Source organism: Myotis yumanensis, unplaced genomic scaffold (assembly GCF_028538775.1).
Source record: "Myotis yumanensis isolate MYYU_CA2020_CCGP unplaced genomic scaffold, mMyoYum1.0.hap1 SCAF_1, whole genome shotgun sequence".
In the NCBI taxonomy this organism is placed as follows: Eukaryota; Metazoa; Chordata; class Mammalia; order Chiroptera; family Vespertilionidae; genus Myotis; species Myotis yumanensis.
In genome coordinates this window covers 147895963-147909539 of record NW_027223752.1, presented here as the reverse complement: position 1 = coordinate 147909539, position 13577 = coordinate 147895963, and the positions used below count along the sequence as shown (strand labels likewise).

The 13577-nt window shown below is 39.2% G+C and overlaps 1 protein-coding gene across 2 annotated transcripts in view; it reads right to left on the bottom strand.

Annotated features, from left to right (window-relative positions):
• The window catches only part of GPR158 (G protein-coupled receptor 158), a 377074-nt gene that overhangs the window by 141220 nt on the left and 222277 nt on the right, over positions 1–13577 (bottom strand). For both annotated transcript variants that reach the window (XM_070432941.1, XM_070432950.1), the window contains exon 4: positions 9948–10171. In XM_070432941.1, coding sequence (XP_070289042.1) covers positions 9948–10171 — 224 coding nt within the window. The remainder of the gene's footprint in view (positions 1–9947; positions 10172–13577) is intronic.

Sequence of the window (13577 nt, the reverse complement as noted above, 5' to 3'; positions counted from 1 at the left end):
CTATCACATTATCATATTTCATTTGGTCATAGCATTTACTACCACTTCATACATTCCTCTTAATTTTGTTTTATTGCCTATCTCTACCAGCCAAGCCCCTCAATGGAATATCAACCCCTTAAGGGCACAGATCTTATTTGTCCTGTTCATCATTTTATTCCCAGTTTGGGCAATAGTTCCAAGCAAGTAGTAGATGCTCAGCAAATGGATGATGAATGAAAAGAAGGAATGGGTGAAGGTAAGCTGAGAGGGATGGCATGAGAAGAAAAGGTGAAAGGGAAGAATAAAGAATGAGAAAGCTGCCCTAACTGGTTTGGCTCAGTGGATAGAGCGTTGGCCTGTGGACTGAAAGGTCTCAGGTTCAATTCCAGTCAAGGGCATGTACCTTGGTTGCAGGCACATCCCCAGTAGGGAGTGTGCAGGAGGCAGCTGGTCGATGCTTCTCTCTCATCGATGTTTCTAACTCTCTATCCCTCTCTCTTCCTCTCTGTAAAAAGTCAATAAAATATATTTTTAAAAAAATGAGAAAGCTAAAATAAAATTTTAATAAATGGTATAAATGTGGTAGTGAATGCTATCATTAACTATATTAAAGTCATTTATCCTATTATTTACTTTTCTACAAGATCAATTTTGGGCTACATATTTAAATGCATGAATGACTTAACCCTATTTTGAACATTTAATTGTTCCCAGTTTGTGTGCACTATAACTAGTGCTATGATAAAAAAAAAATCAATATATTTGTAAGACCTTGTGCACATTTATGATTTATTTAGTACAGACTTTTAGAAGTAAAACTACTGTGCATTTTTAAATTTGTTACACACAAATTTCATCCAAAAGTTCCTACCAATTTACACAACCATCAGCAATCGATGGGAGAACATAAGTTCCTAGCATCTTCACCAACACAGAGAGTTATTATTATAAAAGTATATCTCATTGTTTTAATTTGCATTTTGTAATTATTCATGCATATAGAGAATACATTTTTATGGGGTATTTTTTAAATAAATTTCTGATAAATATTCTTTGCCTATTTTTCTATTGGGTAATTTTCTATTTATTACTGATTCCTAAAAGGGTCTGTTTGCTTTTAGATTAAGAATATTAATCCTTTACTATCATATCATATCAAAACATGTTTTCTAATTTGCCTTTTAATTTTGTTTTAATTGTTTAAATGTAATATTTTGTTCTAAAGCTCACCCTTAATAATCTGGAAAACCTTGTGACCAGAAAGAGTAGACATTCATGATTGCTAATAAAAGTAACTTTAAGAAAAAGTAACCTACAAGTAAGCAAAATAATCCCCACAGTAACAAGAGAAAGAAAAGATTTGAAACTAAATTTGAGCTGGGGACTGATTAAGCTTTACTCAGAGTTCTTAAAATATTTTCTTATCGCCCAGCCAGTGTTGCTCAGTGGTTGAGCATTGACCTATGAACTAGGAGGTGATGGTTCGATTCCCCATCAGGGCATATGCCCAGGTTTGCAGGCTCGATCCCAGTAGCAGGAGTGCAGTTGTCAGAAGATCGATCGATGTTTCTCTCTCATGAATGTTTGTATCTCTCTTATTTCCCCTCTCTCTAAAAAAATCAATAAAAACATATAAAAATACTTCCTTATTGACAAAATACTTTGGGGACTGTACATTGTGTGCTAACATAGAGGCCCATAATTTTTAAGATCCAATTTCTTCTGGCACTTTTATTAACATATACCACACATATTTGTCAGAAGAAAAGCAGAAATTAATAAGAATTGAAAGCATTACATTTTGTTTGAAATACACTTACTGTCATATATTTAGGTAAAAGCACCTGTCAAAATTTATTTCAGACTGTGTTAAGTTCTAAATACTTGAGAACTGGCTAATAAATTATGAAATGGGATAGCCCTAGTAAATCTATTTTATCTTGGCTACCAAAAGCAGTTCATCATCTGTAGAAAAACTGGATCTGATGCAATACTTCAAGAAGTGGGCTATCCCTAGACAAAACAGTTTCATGTTTATCACCAAGGCCCTCTCACATCCTATATCAGTAGTTTTTCTTCCCTCACTATTTCCCCTGAGCCTGAAACTCCTAGAAAAGGAGTGGTAAATATGTGGTAGGTGTATCTCTAGTTTCCCTGCTAACATATGGCTGCTATAGTTAGCCAATAACAATTACCTTTCAGAATAAATCCACTCACTGCCTCAGAATCTTTATAACAGAGTGTTCCATAAACTGACAGGAGGTGGCAATCACATTTTAGCTCAAGCTCCACTTATCATTAGAATGACAACTTAGCCAACCCTATTCAAACAGTATCTGTATTTTAAATAGGAAACCCCGAAATGCTAGAAAGCTTTTAAGACCCAAATATGTGAAGCCCTAACACTTTAGGGATAAGGTATTGATGCTTGGATTAGGAAGGCCTAGTTCACGCTTTCTTAATCTCACTCTGCCCTGCACCTAATTGTAATGCTGGGACTGGTCCTATTCAGATTTCTTCTGTCTTAGGGAAGATCACTTGAAAGTTAATTCAGAAAGTCTGATTATACTTCTATAACTTTCAAGCTTAGCACTCCAGGTTTCCGGATTTTTTTTTCATACATATGTTTAAATGTAGTTTATAGAAAGAAAAAATTATACAAAGACTATCAGGCATCATGATCAAAACCAAACATTTCACTATAGTTAGTATAACTTTTATGTAGTTCTCATCTTCTTACCCCCTATAAGGACAAAATTGTGGATTTAAAAGTTGTGATACTTTCCCCTTTGGTAACTCTTGGAATGGTCCAGATATCCCTTCAATAATACATGTAAGACATACAATTTAATCTCACATTAGCTAGTATGATATGATTCTTATTTATAAGTTAAATACTCCTCTGAAGTGCTTAATACATTAATCAGGCTTGGTTTTAGAGTACATATATTGCTATTATTGTTGTTGTTGTTGCTTTCCAAACTCTTGGACCTATTAAAGATTTCTCTGGATCCAATGATATCATGTCTATAATCCATTAGCAAGTGGAATGACAATCTCATCCATGCTAGCTAATCTTTTTATACAGTGAATACATCAAATTAGAAATATGAATCCCCCAGATTCAAGGAATCATAGAATTTTAGTGCTTGAAATTTCTTATGAAGTTACCTCATCAAATCCATCATTTTAAAGAGAAAGAATAGTTAGCAGCAGAATATTTAGTTTCTTAACACCCAGGTCACAAACACTAGATATTGAATAAAAATATTTTGAATATAATAATAAGTTGTGAAGGAACATGAATTGTTAGTGAAAATATCAAATATCAAATGAAAGACCATATCATTCAGCAATTCCACATCCAGGTTATAGTCAAAGAACTGAACCCAGAGACTCAAGTAGATACTTGTATACAGATGTTCATGGTAGTGTTATTTACAATAACAAAAAAGTGGAAATAACCCAAATATTCATCAATAGATGGATTGATAAACAAAATGTGCTAAATGCACACAATCGAATATTATTCAGCAACTAAAAGAAATCAAGTTCTAATAAATGCTAAAACATGGACAAACTGTTAAAACATTATACTAAATAAAATAAGCCAAACACGGAGGATAAATAGTGTATAATTCCACTGATATGAGGTGCCCTGAAAAGACAAATTTGTAAAGACAAAAGGTAGAAGATAGATTACCAGAGGCTAGGGGGAATGAGGACCTATTTAAAAAGTACAGAGTTAGGTTTAAGATGATAAAAAAAACTTCTGAAAATGAATAGTGGTGATGGTTGCACATGATGTAAAAGCACTTAATGCTCCTTCCAGTGAATATTTTCTCTTACATTTTCATTTGAAAATAAATTGTACTAACACACTTGACATTAAGCCACAAGAAACCACACTCTGTCTTCAGAATAGCTAACAGAAAAATGTTACTTGTCATAATATTTGGTGAAAATAATTTCAAAATATTTAACATTTAGGATCTTTAAAATACTATTTTAAAATTGCTGTTGTTTTAGAAGAACTCACTGGATTCAGAATCATTCACAGTTTATTGACAGATATAATCTTTAACCAAGGGCACAAGAACAAATATATGAAATTAGTTTCCTAATTGATTGTGTAGAGTGAAATTTAACTTGCCCTTTGTGGCGTCATACCACAAGCCTCACCCCAAAATATAATGGAATCTAGTTTGTGTTGTTTAAAATGATAAAATGTTAATATAACCTTTGATCAATGATTGCTGCTACTGAACAACTACAAACTTGATATTTTACGCATAGGTAAGCCTCATTTAAATAAAGGAACTCATAACTAGACTTCCCTCGAGGAATCAGAACTGAAAGACATAAATTTCTGTATCATCTTATGTCTCTTAACATGATCACCTAATATTTCATTTCACAACAGAGAATTGCCTATTACCATTATAGCATATTTGCATGCCATCTAGATGTACAGGATCAGCGGCTAGGTTTGACATTGTCATCACTTTGTTTATTTTTGTTTTGTCAATATGATTATTTTTGTCAATTAACAGAAAAAAAGTCTAACATAAATAAAAGAGGCCTAATTTTCCAAATGACCAATTCCTAATGAGCCCTAAATGAAATACAGTTCAACACTAAAAGTATTTAAGATGCCACATACCATGAATTCTGGTGAAACTGGATTAGAGAACATGGTTCACAAGCTGGACAAGGCGAAAGAGGGAACAAGTCTCAGGTTCTAGGTCAGGCTCCTACTCTAGCCACACGTTCCTGGACCCTCCCTCAGGATGTCTCCCTGTAGGTGGGAGAGTGAACTTCTCTTCAGGTGTGTGTCTGAGTAGATGCCTCAGCCTTCCTTAGTACATGTCAATTCTATCCCCCTCGTGGTCAGTACACATCATAGCGAGCGGTTGAGCAGCCTTAGCATATCATTAGCATATTACTCTTTGATTGGTTGAACGGATGACCAAACGACTGGACACTTAGCATATTAGGCTTTTATTATATAGGATGTTATGTTCGACTAGAGGTCCAGCACACAAAATCACAAGAGACCCAGACCCCCCCACACCATGGGCCCCAGACTCCCTCCACCACACGTACTGACGGGACCCCAGATCCCGCTGCCACTGCCGCAGGCCTCGTGAGCTTATTTGTGCCTGGTTGGTCCCCATTCCTCTCTCCCCAGTGTTGAGTGTCTGAGCCATTGGCTGCTCCGAACCATTTGGCTCTTTTCCCTTATTAACAGCTTTTACCTTCTGCCTCAATTCCTCTCCCAGCTCACGCCCTTCCCCCACACGCCTCCTCCCCCCCCTTCACCTGCTACATGCACCCCCACCCCTAACCCTGTGGAGGGAGCACCTCTGCTCACCACCTGGGGGCCCATGCCATGCTCCCCGCCCCCGCCCCTGCCTGCCAGGTGCCCATCCCCTACACCTTCTTTGCCATGTGGCCCCACCCACCTGCCACCCACCTTGCTGCGATCAGAGCCTGTGGGCCATGGGACCAAGAGGTGTTCCATGCACCTCCTGGTAACCGATCTTTGGTCATTATGGCATTATGGACACAGGCTTTTTATATATATAGATTATAGTACACAGCTTCACATTTAATAGCAATATGGAAAAGCTGACATGCAATCTTGACAGGGATTATATCAGTGTCACTCAGTGAATACCTTTTTTTTAAATTTAATTCTCACCCAAGGATATGTTTTTATTGATTTGAGAAAGAGATAGAGGGAGCAAAAGACAGAAAGAGAAACATCAATGTGAGAGGGAAACATAGGTTAGTTGCCTCCCATATGTGCCCAGACAGTGGATCAACCCGCAAATGGGTATGTGCCTTGAACTGGAATCAAACCCACAATCTTTTGGTGTACGGGATGACATTCTAACCAACTGAGCCACACTGGACAAGGCAGTGAATACCTTCTAATAACTTAGTAATGAGCAACTATATTTAAAAAAGTTTATGTGAAGAGTTTGCAGTCATCCCATTTTTCTAGATCCAGGATGGCAAACAGATTTCATGCCTAGAATTTGTTTAGGATTCTACCAGATGAGAGGGGTTTGGAGGCTGATTCTGGATGAGATGAGAAAGAGGACCATGCATGTCTATTATGGTCTTGTGGTGGTGGCATGTGTGCTGCATACTGGCCAACTCTAATCTAGATATTCCAAATATATCCCTGCATTAACACTAAACAGTAAAGAACTGTATATTGGGACCACTTTTGTGATACCCACACAGAAATAATTTGCCTGGCCTATATTTAAGCATTAAAACTCTAGCATGCATTCAGGAAAATTAACAGAAACAAAGCTATGAAAATTAGTATTCTATTTCCTGTAAGGATTTTTATCATTTGCTCCATTTAAGTATATTCTATGCATAAGAATCCACAAGAGAAATTTCTTTCAAGACTTACTGCTAGGAATATTCATGTTTTACCTCAGTGGCTGGTCAGTCACCTGTTGTTGTTTTTTTAAGATTTTTTTCACTGAATTTTTTTTCTTTTTTTAGAAAGAGAGAGAGAAAAAAACATTGTTGTGAGAGCAAACATAGATTGGCTGCCTCCTGAACACCCCCTACCAGGGAGTGCCCGAAACCCGGGCATGTGCCCTGAACAGGAATTCAAACCAGCTTTGGGTGGTCAGTTTTTATCTCATGGACAATGACTCACTCTTGGCACTGTTTCTAAAAAAACTAAAAAAAAAAAATCTCTACTTCCTAGCACTGAGCTAGAACAGTACCCCTGCTCTCACAAAATCCTTTTCACATCTTAAACCCACCCTTGATTTCAACTAAGTTTACCGATCTTCATTTTCACTTACCCTCAATTTAGTCACTCATGCTTTTAATCTTATAGAAGTGTTTATTCTATATGCTGGAATGACTGTATATAAATATCCCACCCTAACTGTGCTGCATGGCAATTTACAATCCCTCAGAAGCTGGGTTTTCTTTTCTATAAAACCAGAGGTTGTTCCATTCTAGTTCTGAAATTTGGTCATATTTCTAGATTAAAGCTAGGAATCAGTCACAAATTTACTTGTATGTTCACTGCCTTTGTTAACTTATTTCTTTAAAAAAATCCACTTTCATATTTTATCACAATCAGTGAAAACTCACTGATTCTTCAAAAGGTGGCCATCTTAAACTAGATAATGTCTAATTTATGTATTCTCACTAGTTTGTACATAGAGAAATTTCACCAAATGACATTTTAAGATGTCTATTCTCATGATAGTACCAAAAAAGTAGAATTTCATATGAAAGTCCAGAGAAATTCACAACATTAATAACTTTGGAAATGTTAAGTAACATTAACATAGATTGACATCAGTCTAGTGAGAATAATATTGGTTTCATTATCCAATGTAATATGAAATCCATCATATGTCACTAACTGCATTTAGCACAGCACTCATTAATGAGCAAAATCAATTCAAATGCAAAAAGAATTATGTGCTATACACTACGTAAATGAATTACATTACACACAGATTTCAGAGCAGTTTATTAAATAAATTTTTCATTCTACCTTCTCTGCCAGTGATAGGCTTTTTAAAAAAAACAATTAATTTTACTAGGTAACAGTGGTTAGATATTCCCCTACTCCACTTGCTTGCTACTTTATTATGTGTGCAATTTAGCACATATTTTGTTGCAAAAGAAAGATAAGTATTGCTTAAGTTAAGAGCAAGTTGCCTGTAGATTTTTGCTGACTTAAAGCCTAATATTAACTTGTGTTGTATGGTCATGTTAAAAATTATCCTATATAATAAAAGGCTAATATACAAATTGTCCCCTCGGGTGTGTGACCCACCAGGAGTTCGACTGCTCGCTATGACATGCGCTGACCACTGGGGGGGTGGTGTGTGGAATGAAGGAAGGCCCTGGCCAGCAGCCTGCAGCCAGGGGAAGGAAGGCCCCAATTGGCCCTGATTGCCAGGCAGGCCTAGGGATCCTACCCTTGCATGAATTTCATGCACCAGGCCTCTAGTTTAAAATAACTATTTAAAGCTATAATATTAACATAATGGATACATCTTCCCTGAATCCCAACAGATATTGCTAGTGTTTTTTCTTTATGTTAACTTGAAGCTTTGTAATGGATGACATTCACAAAAAGTTATTTTCTCTCTCTCTTTTTTTTAAATTTTAATTAGAACCATTTAAATTTTCACTGATCTCTAAACCAATCTGTACAACTTTGCTAACACAAGGAGTCATTTGAATTCTGAAAAGGTGGAAACTTTAGATTTTGTTTTTCTTTCCAATGGCACAAATAAGTTTCTGAAAGCAAAACAACCACAGATTCTGACACAACACTGGCTACATATAATTAAACTAGAGGACCGGTGCACAAAATTCATGCATGGGTGCAGTCCCTAGGCCTGGCTGGCAATTGAAGTGTGAGTGTCTGGTGTGGAAGGGCAGGTCCCAGCTGACCTCTGGGCCCTGGACAGCACCTGGGCCCCCAGGCCTCAGCATGTCCCCCTCTGCCTGAGTCATGGTGCCCAAGTCCCCACATGGAGATACGGTGAGTGTGGCGGGACACTGTGGGACGGGGCACAGTGCTGCAAGGAAGCTGGGTGGGAAGTACACTCTCTCCCAGTCGTCCTTACAGACTGGCTCCTGCGTGAACCCACAGGGAGCCCAACCAGCCCCTGCAGTCCCAGCAGCTGCAGCCCAGCTCACCCAGAGGAGGCCGTGTGGGTGCGGGGAGGGCTCTTCAAGGGCGTCCAGCACCTGATACAGGGCTTCCCCAGCACACGAGCCCTGGTGTCCTGGGGGAGGGTAGCAGGGGGAGTGAGAGAGAACTTGGTGGACACCCCACATTCTCACCACACCTCCATCCCCATCATCCCCACCCCCAGGTAGCTGGTGAAAGGTCGCAGCCCCCACCCGGGCACCATGGGAGTTGGTCGCCACTACCCACTCCCAGTTCCCCATCGCAGCCTGGGGACTAGCCTTGATCAAGCAATCAGGGCCTGCCAGCCACTGGTCACCATCTGCAGGGTGATCGGTGGGGCGATCGGACCCCGGCTTGCACCCGCCTTGGCCTGACACCGCCTTCTAACCTGCTCCACTATCCTGCTATGGTCCTGCTCTTGTCAGGGCCTATTGGAGCCAGCAGCATCTCCACTGCCGCCTGCTGCCAACACTGTCACCGACACCCGCCATATTCTGTGCCACCCCCTGGTGGTCAGCGCACGTCATAGTGAGTGGTCGAACTCCCAGTCGAGGGGACAATTTGCATATTAGATTTTTATTATATAGGATGGGTGGTCAACTGTAGACAGCTCTCCAGAAAGCTGTGCCCCAAACATTTGAGCATCCATCCATCCCTGCCTATGAAGCATACAAATGCTTATACTGCTCTTGGATTTCTCAGAACAGAATTGAGGGACAGACTTTCAAAATCCATTTAAGTTCTTTGCAATATCACTATTACTCTGGGATATTAATGCAAGACCAAATATAAGGTCATGAATAAATTCATTCTTCAAAGTATAATGTGCTTAAAAAATAGCTGAGTCTATTTACCATCTTCAAATATGGTTGAAAGAAATAAAAATGAAATATAATAAACATCACAAAGCCTTCTAGATATGGAAAAATTAACAATATATTGGGTACTGGCCGAGTAAATGCTTCAGGAAGCCAAAGAGACCATGTAAAAGAGAGTCCTTTAAGACAATGATGAAATCAAGCTCCAGGCTAAATAGCGGGAAACATTCTGTGGAAGAAAATGTTAAAGTCTCATATCTTTAATCCTTATTTCTCCTGAGAAGCTAAAAATATAAATTTCATACTTTAATCCTATCCTATTGTATAAAGATTTCTGCTTAATAAAGAAGCCACTGGGAATTGGAAAAACTTCATTTGCTGGAAAAAAGAAGAGGTCACTTGACAATAGAAGGAAAGATCATAACCAGGGTACCTGGGTTTACCTTTGCTTTGCGAAAGTGGTAGACCACCAGCATGCTAAGGAAGTCCAGCAGCATACACAGGGCTTGGAAGGAGATGATAGCAAGTCGCAGATATTTATCCTCCTGGACAAAGCAGGGGCTGTCATCGGCACAGTAGGGGCAGCCCTCCCTGCAGGGTAGGCAGACATGGGCTTCTTCTGACACATCTTTTGCCCTTTCTGCAAAATGGTGATCCGGACCCCTTCCTGAAAGTTTCCAAATAAAACTACATTGTCATTGCATTTCTGAGGTAGGCGAGACTTAGTACAGAGTCAAAACACATCTTTCACCTCTTCATTCATTTTCCTTTTTGTTAAAGACCTTTTGTCAACCTTTTTGCTAGAGAATAGAGTTACTTTGACTTTAGACTCAAACAAAAGTTTTTTACCCCTTTGATTAAAAAAAAAAATTGTCATTCAAAGTAACTAAGGAAAATTAGCAAACATGGAAATAAAACTCCATGCAGGAAATAGTTTTCTAAATCTTTTATATCATTATCTATCAATCACCAACAGATACTCCCCATGACAAAAATCATATTCCATAAATATTTGTTCAAGAACTAACCATAAGGCAGGACAAGAAAGTTGTGTCTTTCCTGCACCAAATAAATACACATAACACATCTAGATGGCACAGAATCCAAAGTGAAGCTTTGATTGCTCCTTAATTTAGAAGGATCCTCATCTATCAGGTTCATTGGGTCTAAATTGGATAAAATGGTACTTAATGGACAGTTATTCAGTGTGCAATTGCATAATGATAGTGTATCCTTTCCCAGGGTATAATCCATACTAACAGGCTACCGTGTAATTTCCCATTTTGCATGCCCATAGGATATTTCTGCACTGTTAACTAACTGCTGCTCTGATCCTCCCTTTAATGTTAGATTCTTCTGTTTCAGTTAGCAAACTTCGCTCTGAAGCCCACAGGTAAAGATTCTCTTTAATTGTTGAGTATACCATTGAAAATGATCCAATTAACACCATATACTAAAATAAATCAAAAAAGAAAACCATTTCCAATGCTGAACTCAACATGAAAGACATCGGTGAATAAATAACCAGTTTAGTATATCACACAACCACATAGTTTGATATATACCACAACCTTGATTGATTAACAAATTTGGGAAAGAGGCTATTCTGATTAATAGCATTTTAATAACACAAAATTTAACACAAAGTCTTTATTACTTTCAACTCTTGTGAAAGGTTCATAATTCTTTGAAAATACATTTGTCTGCTTTCCTTCCTTAGTAGATATAATAGCAAAAACATAATTGAATCTTCTTTAATGATTCAGAATATATTGTTTTGTAAGAGCCATCATTCTGTGAAAAGTGTATGAATTTAAGTGTCCAGCAGATATGGTTCCCATCGCTAGAGAGCTCTATGGCACTAGGTAACTCTCTTGACCACTTTGGGTCTTAGTTTACAAACGTATGAAATATGAATTGCTGTGGGTTTTATATGAGATAATGTATATACAGGGTGGGGTAAAAGTAATTTACAGCTGCTTGTATGGAAAATAATATAATACTTAATACATGATAAACAACAATAAACTTTATTTTGTATACTCACAACTGTATACGTACTTTTGCCCCACCCTGTAAATCAGGCTGCCCAGCTTTCTCTTCTCCAAACATGGGAGGTGCTAAGAGGAACTAGGAATCTATTGCTGTCTTAAGGAAAGGCACTACTTGTTCAAAAGCAGGGAAGTTAGAAGAAAGAGCTGAAGTAGGAAGAGAAGGAGTGGAAGGATAAGCTCCATTTTAGACCAATTAAATTTGAGGTCCAACTTACATTGTCCAAGAGAAATATGCATTAAGAAGTGAGAAACAATACAAAATGGATTGTAAGAGAAGGATCAGAGTCAGAGAAAGAATCTACAGAGAGCCATGGGCATGGGTGAGGTCAATTAAGGGAATATATAGGGAAAGAAGTTAGATAGGCAGACGTTTTTACAATATCATAAAAGAAAACTTGGATTTACAGGAAACATGCTGGAATGTGATCAAAGATAATAAATGAGTAAAGGCTATGAAGTTTAATGATTATTTTATCCTTCATTTATCTTTTAGACAGTAGTTTCCAGAGTGGTAGAATGAAATTAGGTTGTCAGTCTTTAAGAAATAAATATGTGATAGAGTAGAATATTCTTTCAATAAGTGTTCCAGTGAATGAAAAAAAGCTAGAGAAGCTCATGATTAATAGAAAAAGTAATGGGTCAAAAGGACTTCAGACAGGTGTGACACACCTGCCTCCAACCTAATTGGGGACACTGCAAGTTAATCCTCCCCTTTGTCATGTGGGTTTTTGCCTCTCACCGAACCTTTAGTTGCTATAAGCCTCCTCACTTTTAAGTTTTGCCTTTTAACCTTCTTGTCAAGTTTGTCATTAACAGAATACAACAAGAATGCCAGCTTGTCTAATCATCCTCCTAGACATTGCCACCTCCCAGGGACACCAGACTAACTGGACTTTGCAGAATCCTTCTTCCCTGCATAAAGAATCCTTTCCCATTTTGCTTCCCCTTCCTCTGTCAGACAGGCCGAACTTCTAAGCCTTGGGATGGACAGATCTCTGCCTCGTGACAGCAGGAAGCAGTTACATAAATAAGAGACTTTCGCCTATCTCTCCTTTATACTATTACTAGAGGCCCGGTGCACGAGATCCATGCACTGGGGGTGGGGGTTCCCCAGCCTGGCCTGAGCCTTCTCACAGTGCAGGAGCCCCACGATCATCTCCCCAAAGAGGTAGGCCCCGCCCATCCATCTGGGGCTCCTCCATGAATTGCCCCAAAGAAGTAGGCTGGAGCTGGGGGTCCCGCCTCCAGGCCACGCAGAGCCGTGGGACCCTGGCGTAGCTGTGCAGAGCCGCTGGGACCCGCCACCTCCATGCCACACATGCAGCATCAAGTCCTCGCCCACCCACTTGTGCCTTGCCATGCACATAGCCTCCTGGTGATGGATTGTGATGGCATGAGGGCATCACAGTGTGAGGGCGTGACAACCACATAGGCTTTTATTAGTATAGATAAAGAGGTTTCTTTTTTCTCAGGGGGGAATGATACTGTTGCAGTAATCTGGTTATTATTTAACAGAAAAAGAGTAAAGGGAAGACTAGATAATATAGGCATGCCATTTTTACAGATTTGCTAAAAAGGTGTAATTTAACACTCTCTAAAGTCTGTTCCCTGCTGACCCATGGGGGAGGGGACTGGAAAAAGGCAATTGGACACAAGCCCAGTAAGGTCTAGGTACATGGGAAGGTGCTTATTTATCAATCACACCTGGAAGTGAGTCAGTGGCCAGAATAGGCATGGCCTCTGTAAGGGCATGAACCTGAATATTTAAACTGCTAAACAAAGGGAGTTCCCTCTTTTGGGTTGCTCACTTGCAGTTTGCCCCTGACTCCTGTTGCAGAGGGCACATTCCCCTGCATGCCCCCATGTGGCCCATGGCCATGTGGGCTTCACACAATGGACTAAAGGACAGTAACTCTGCCAGGCCCAGCTGCACCATGGAACAGAAGCTCTGGACACTGGCCCTCCTTCTGCTCTACTAAAACTCCAGCTGCACCTCCTTCAGACTGGGTTAAGGGGCAT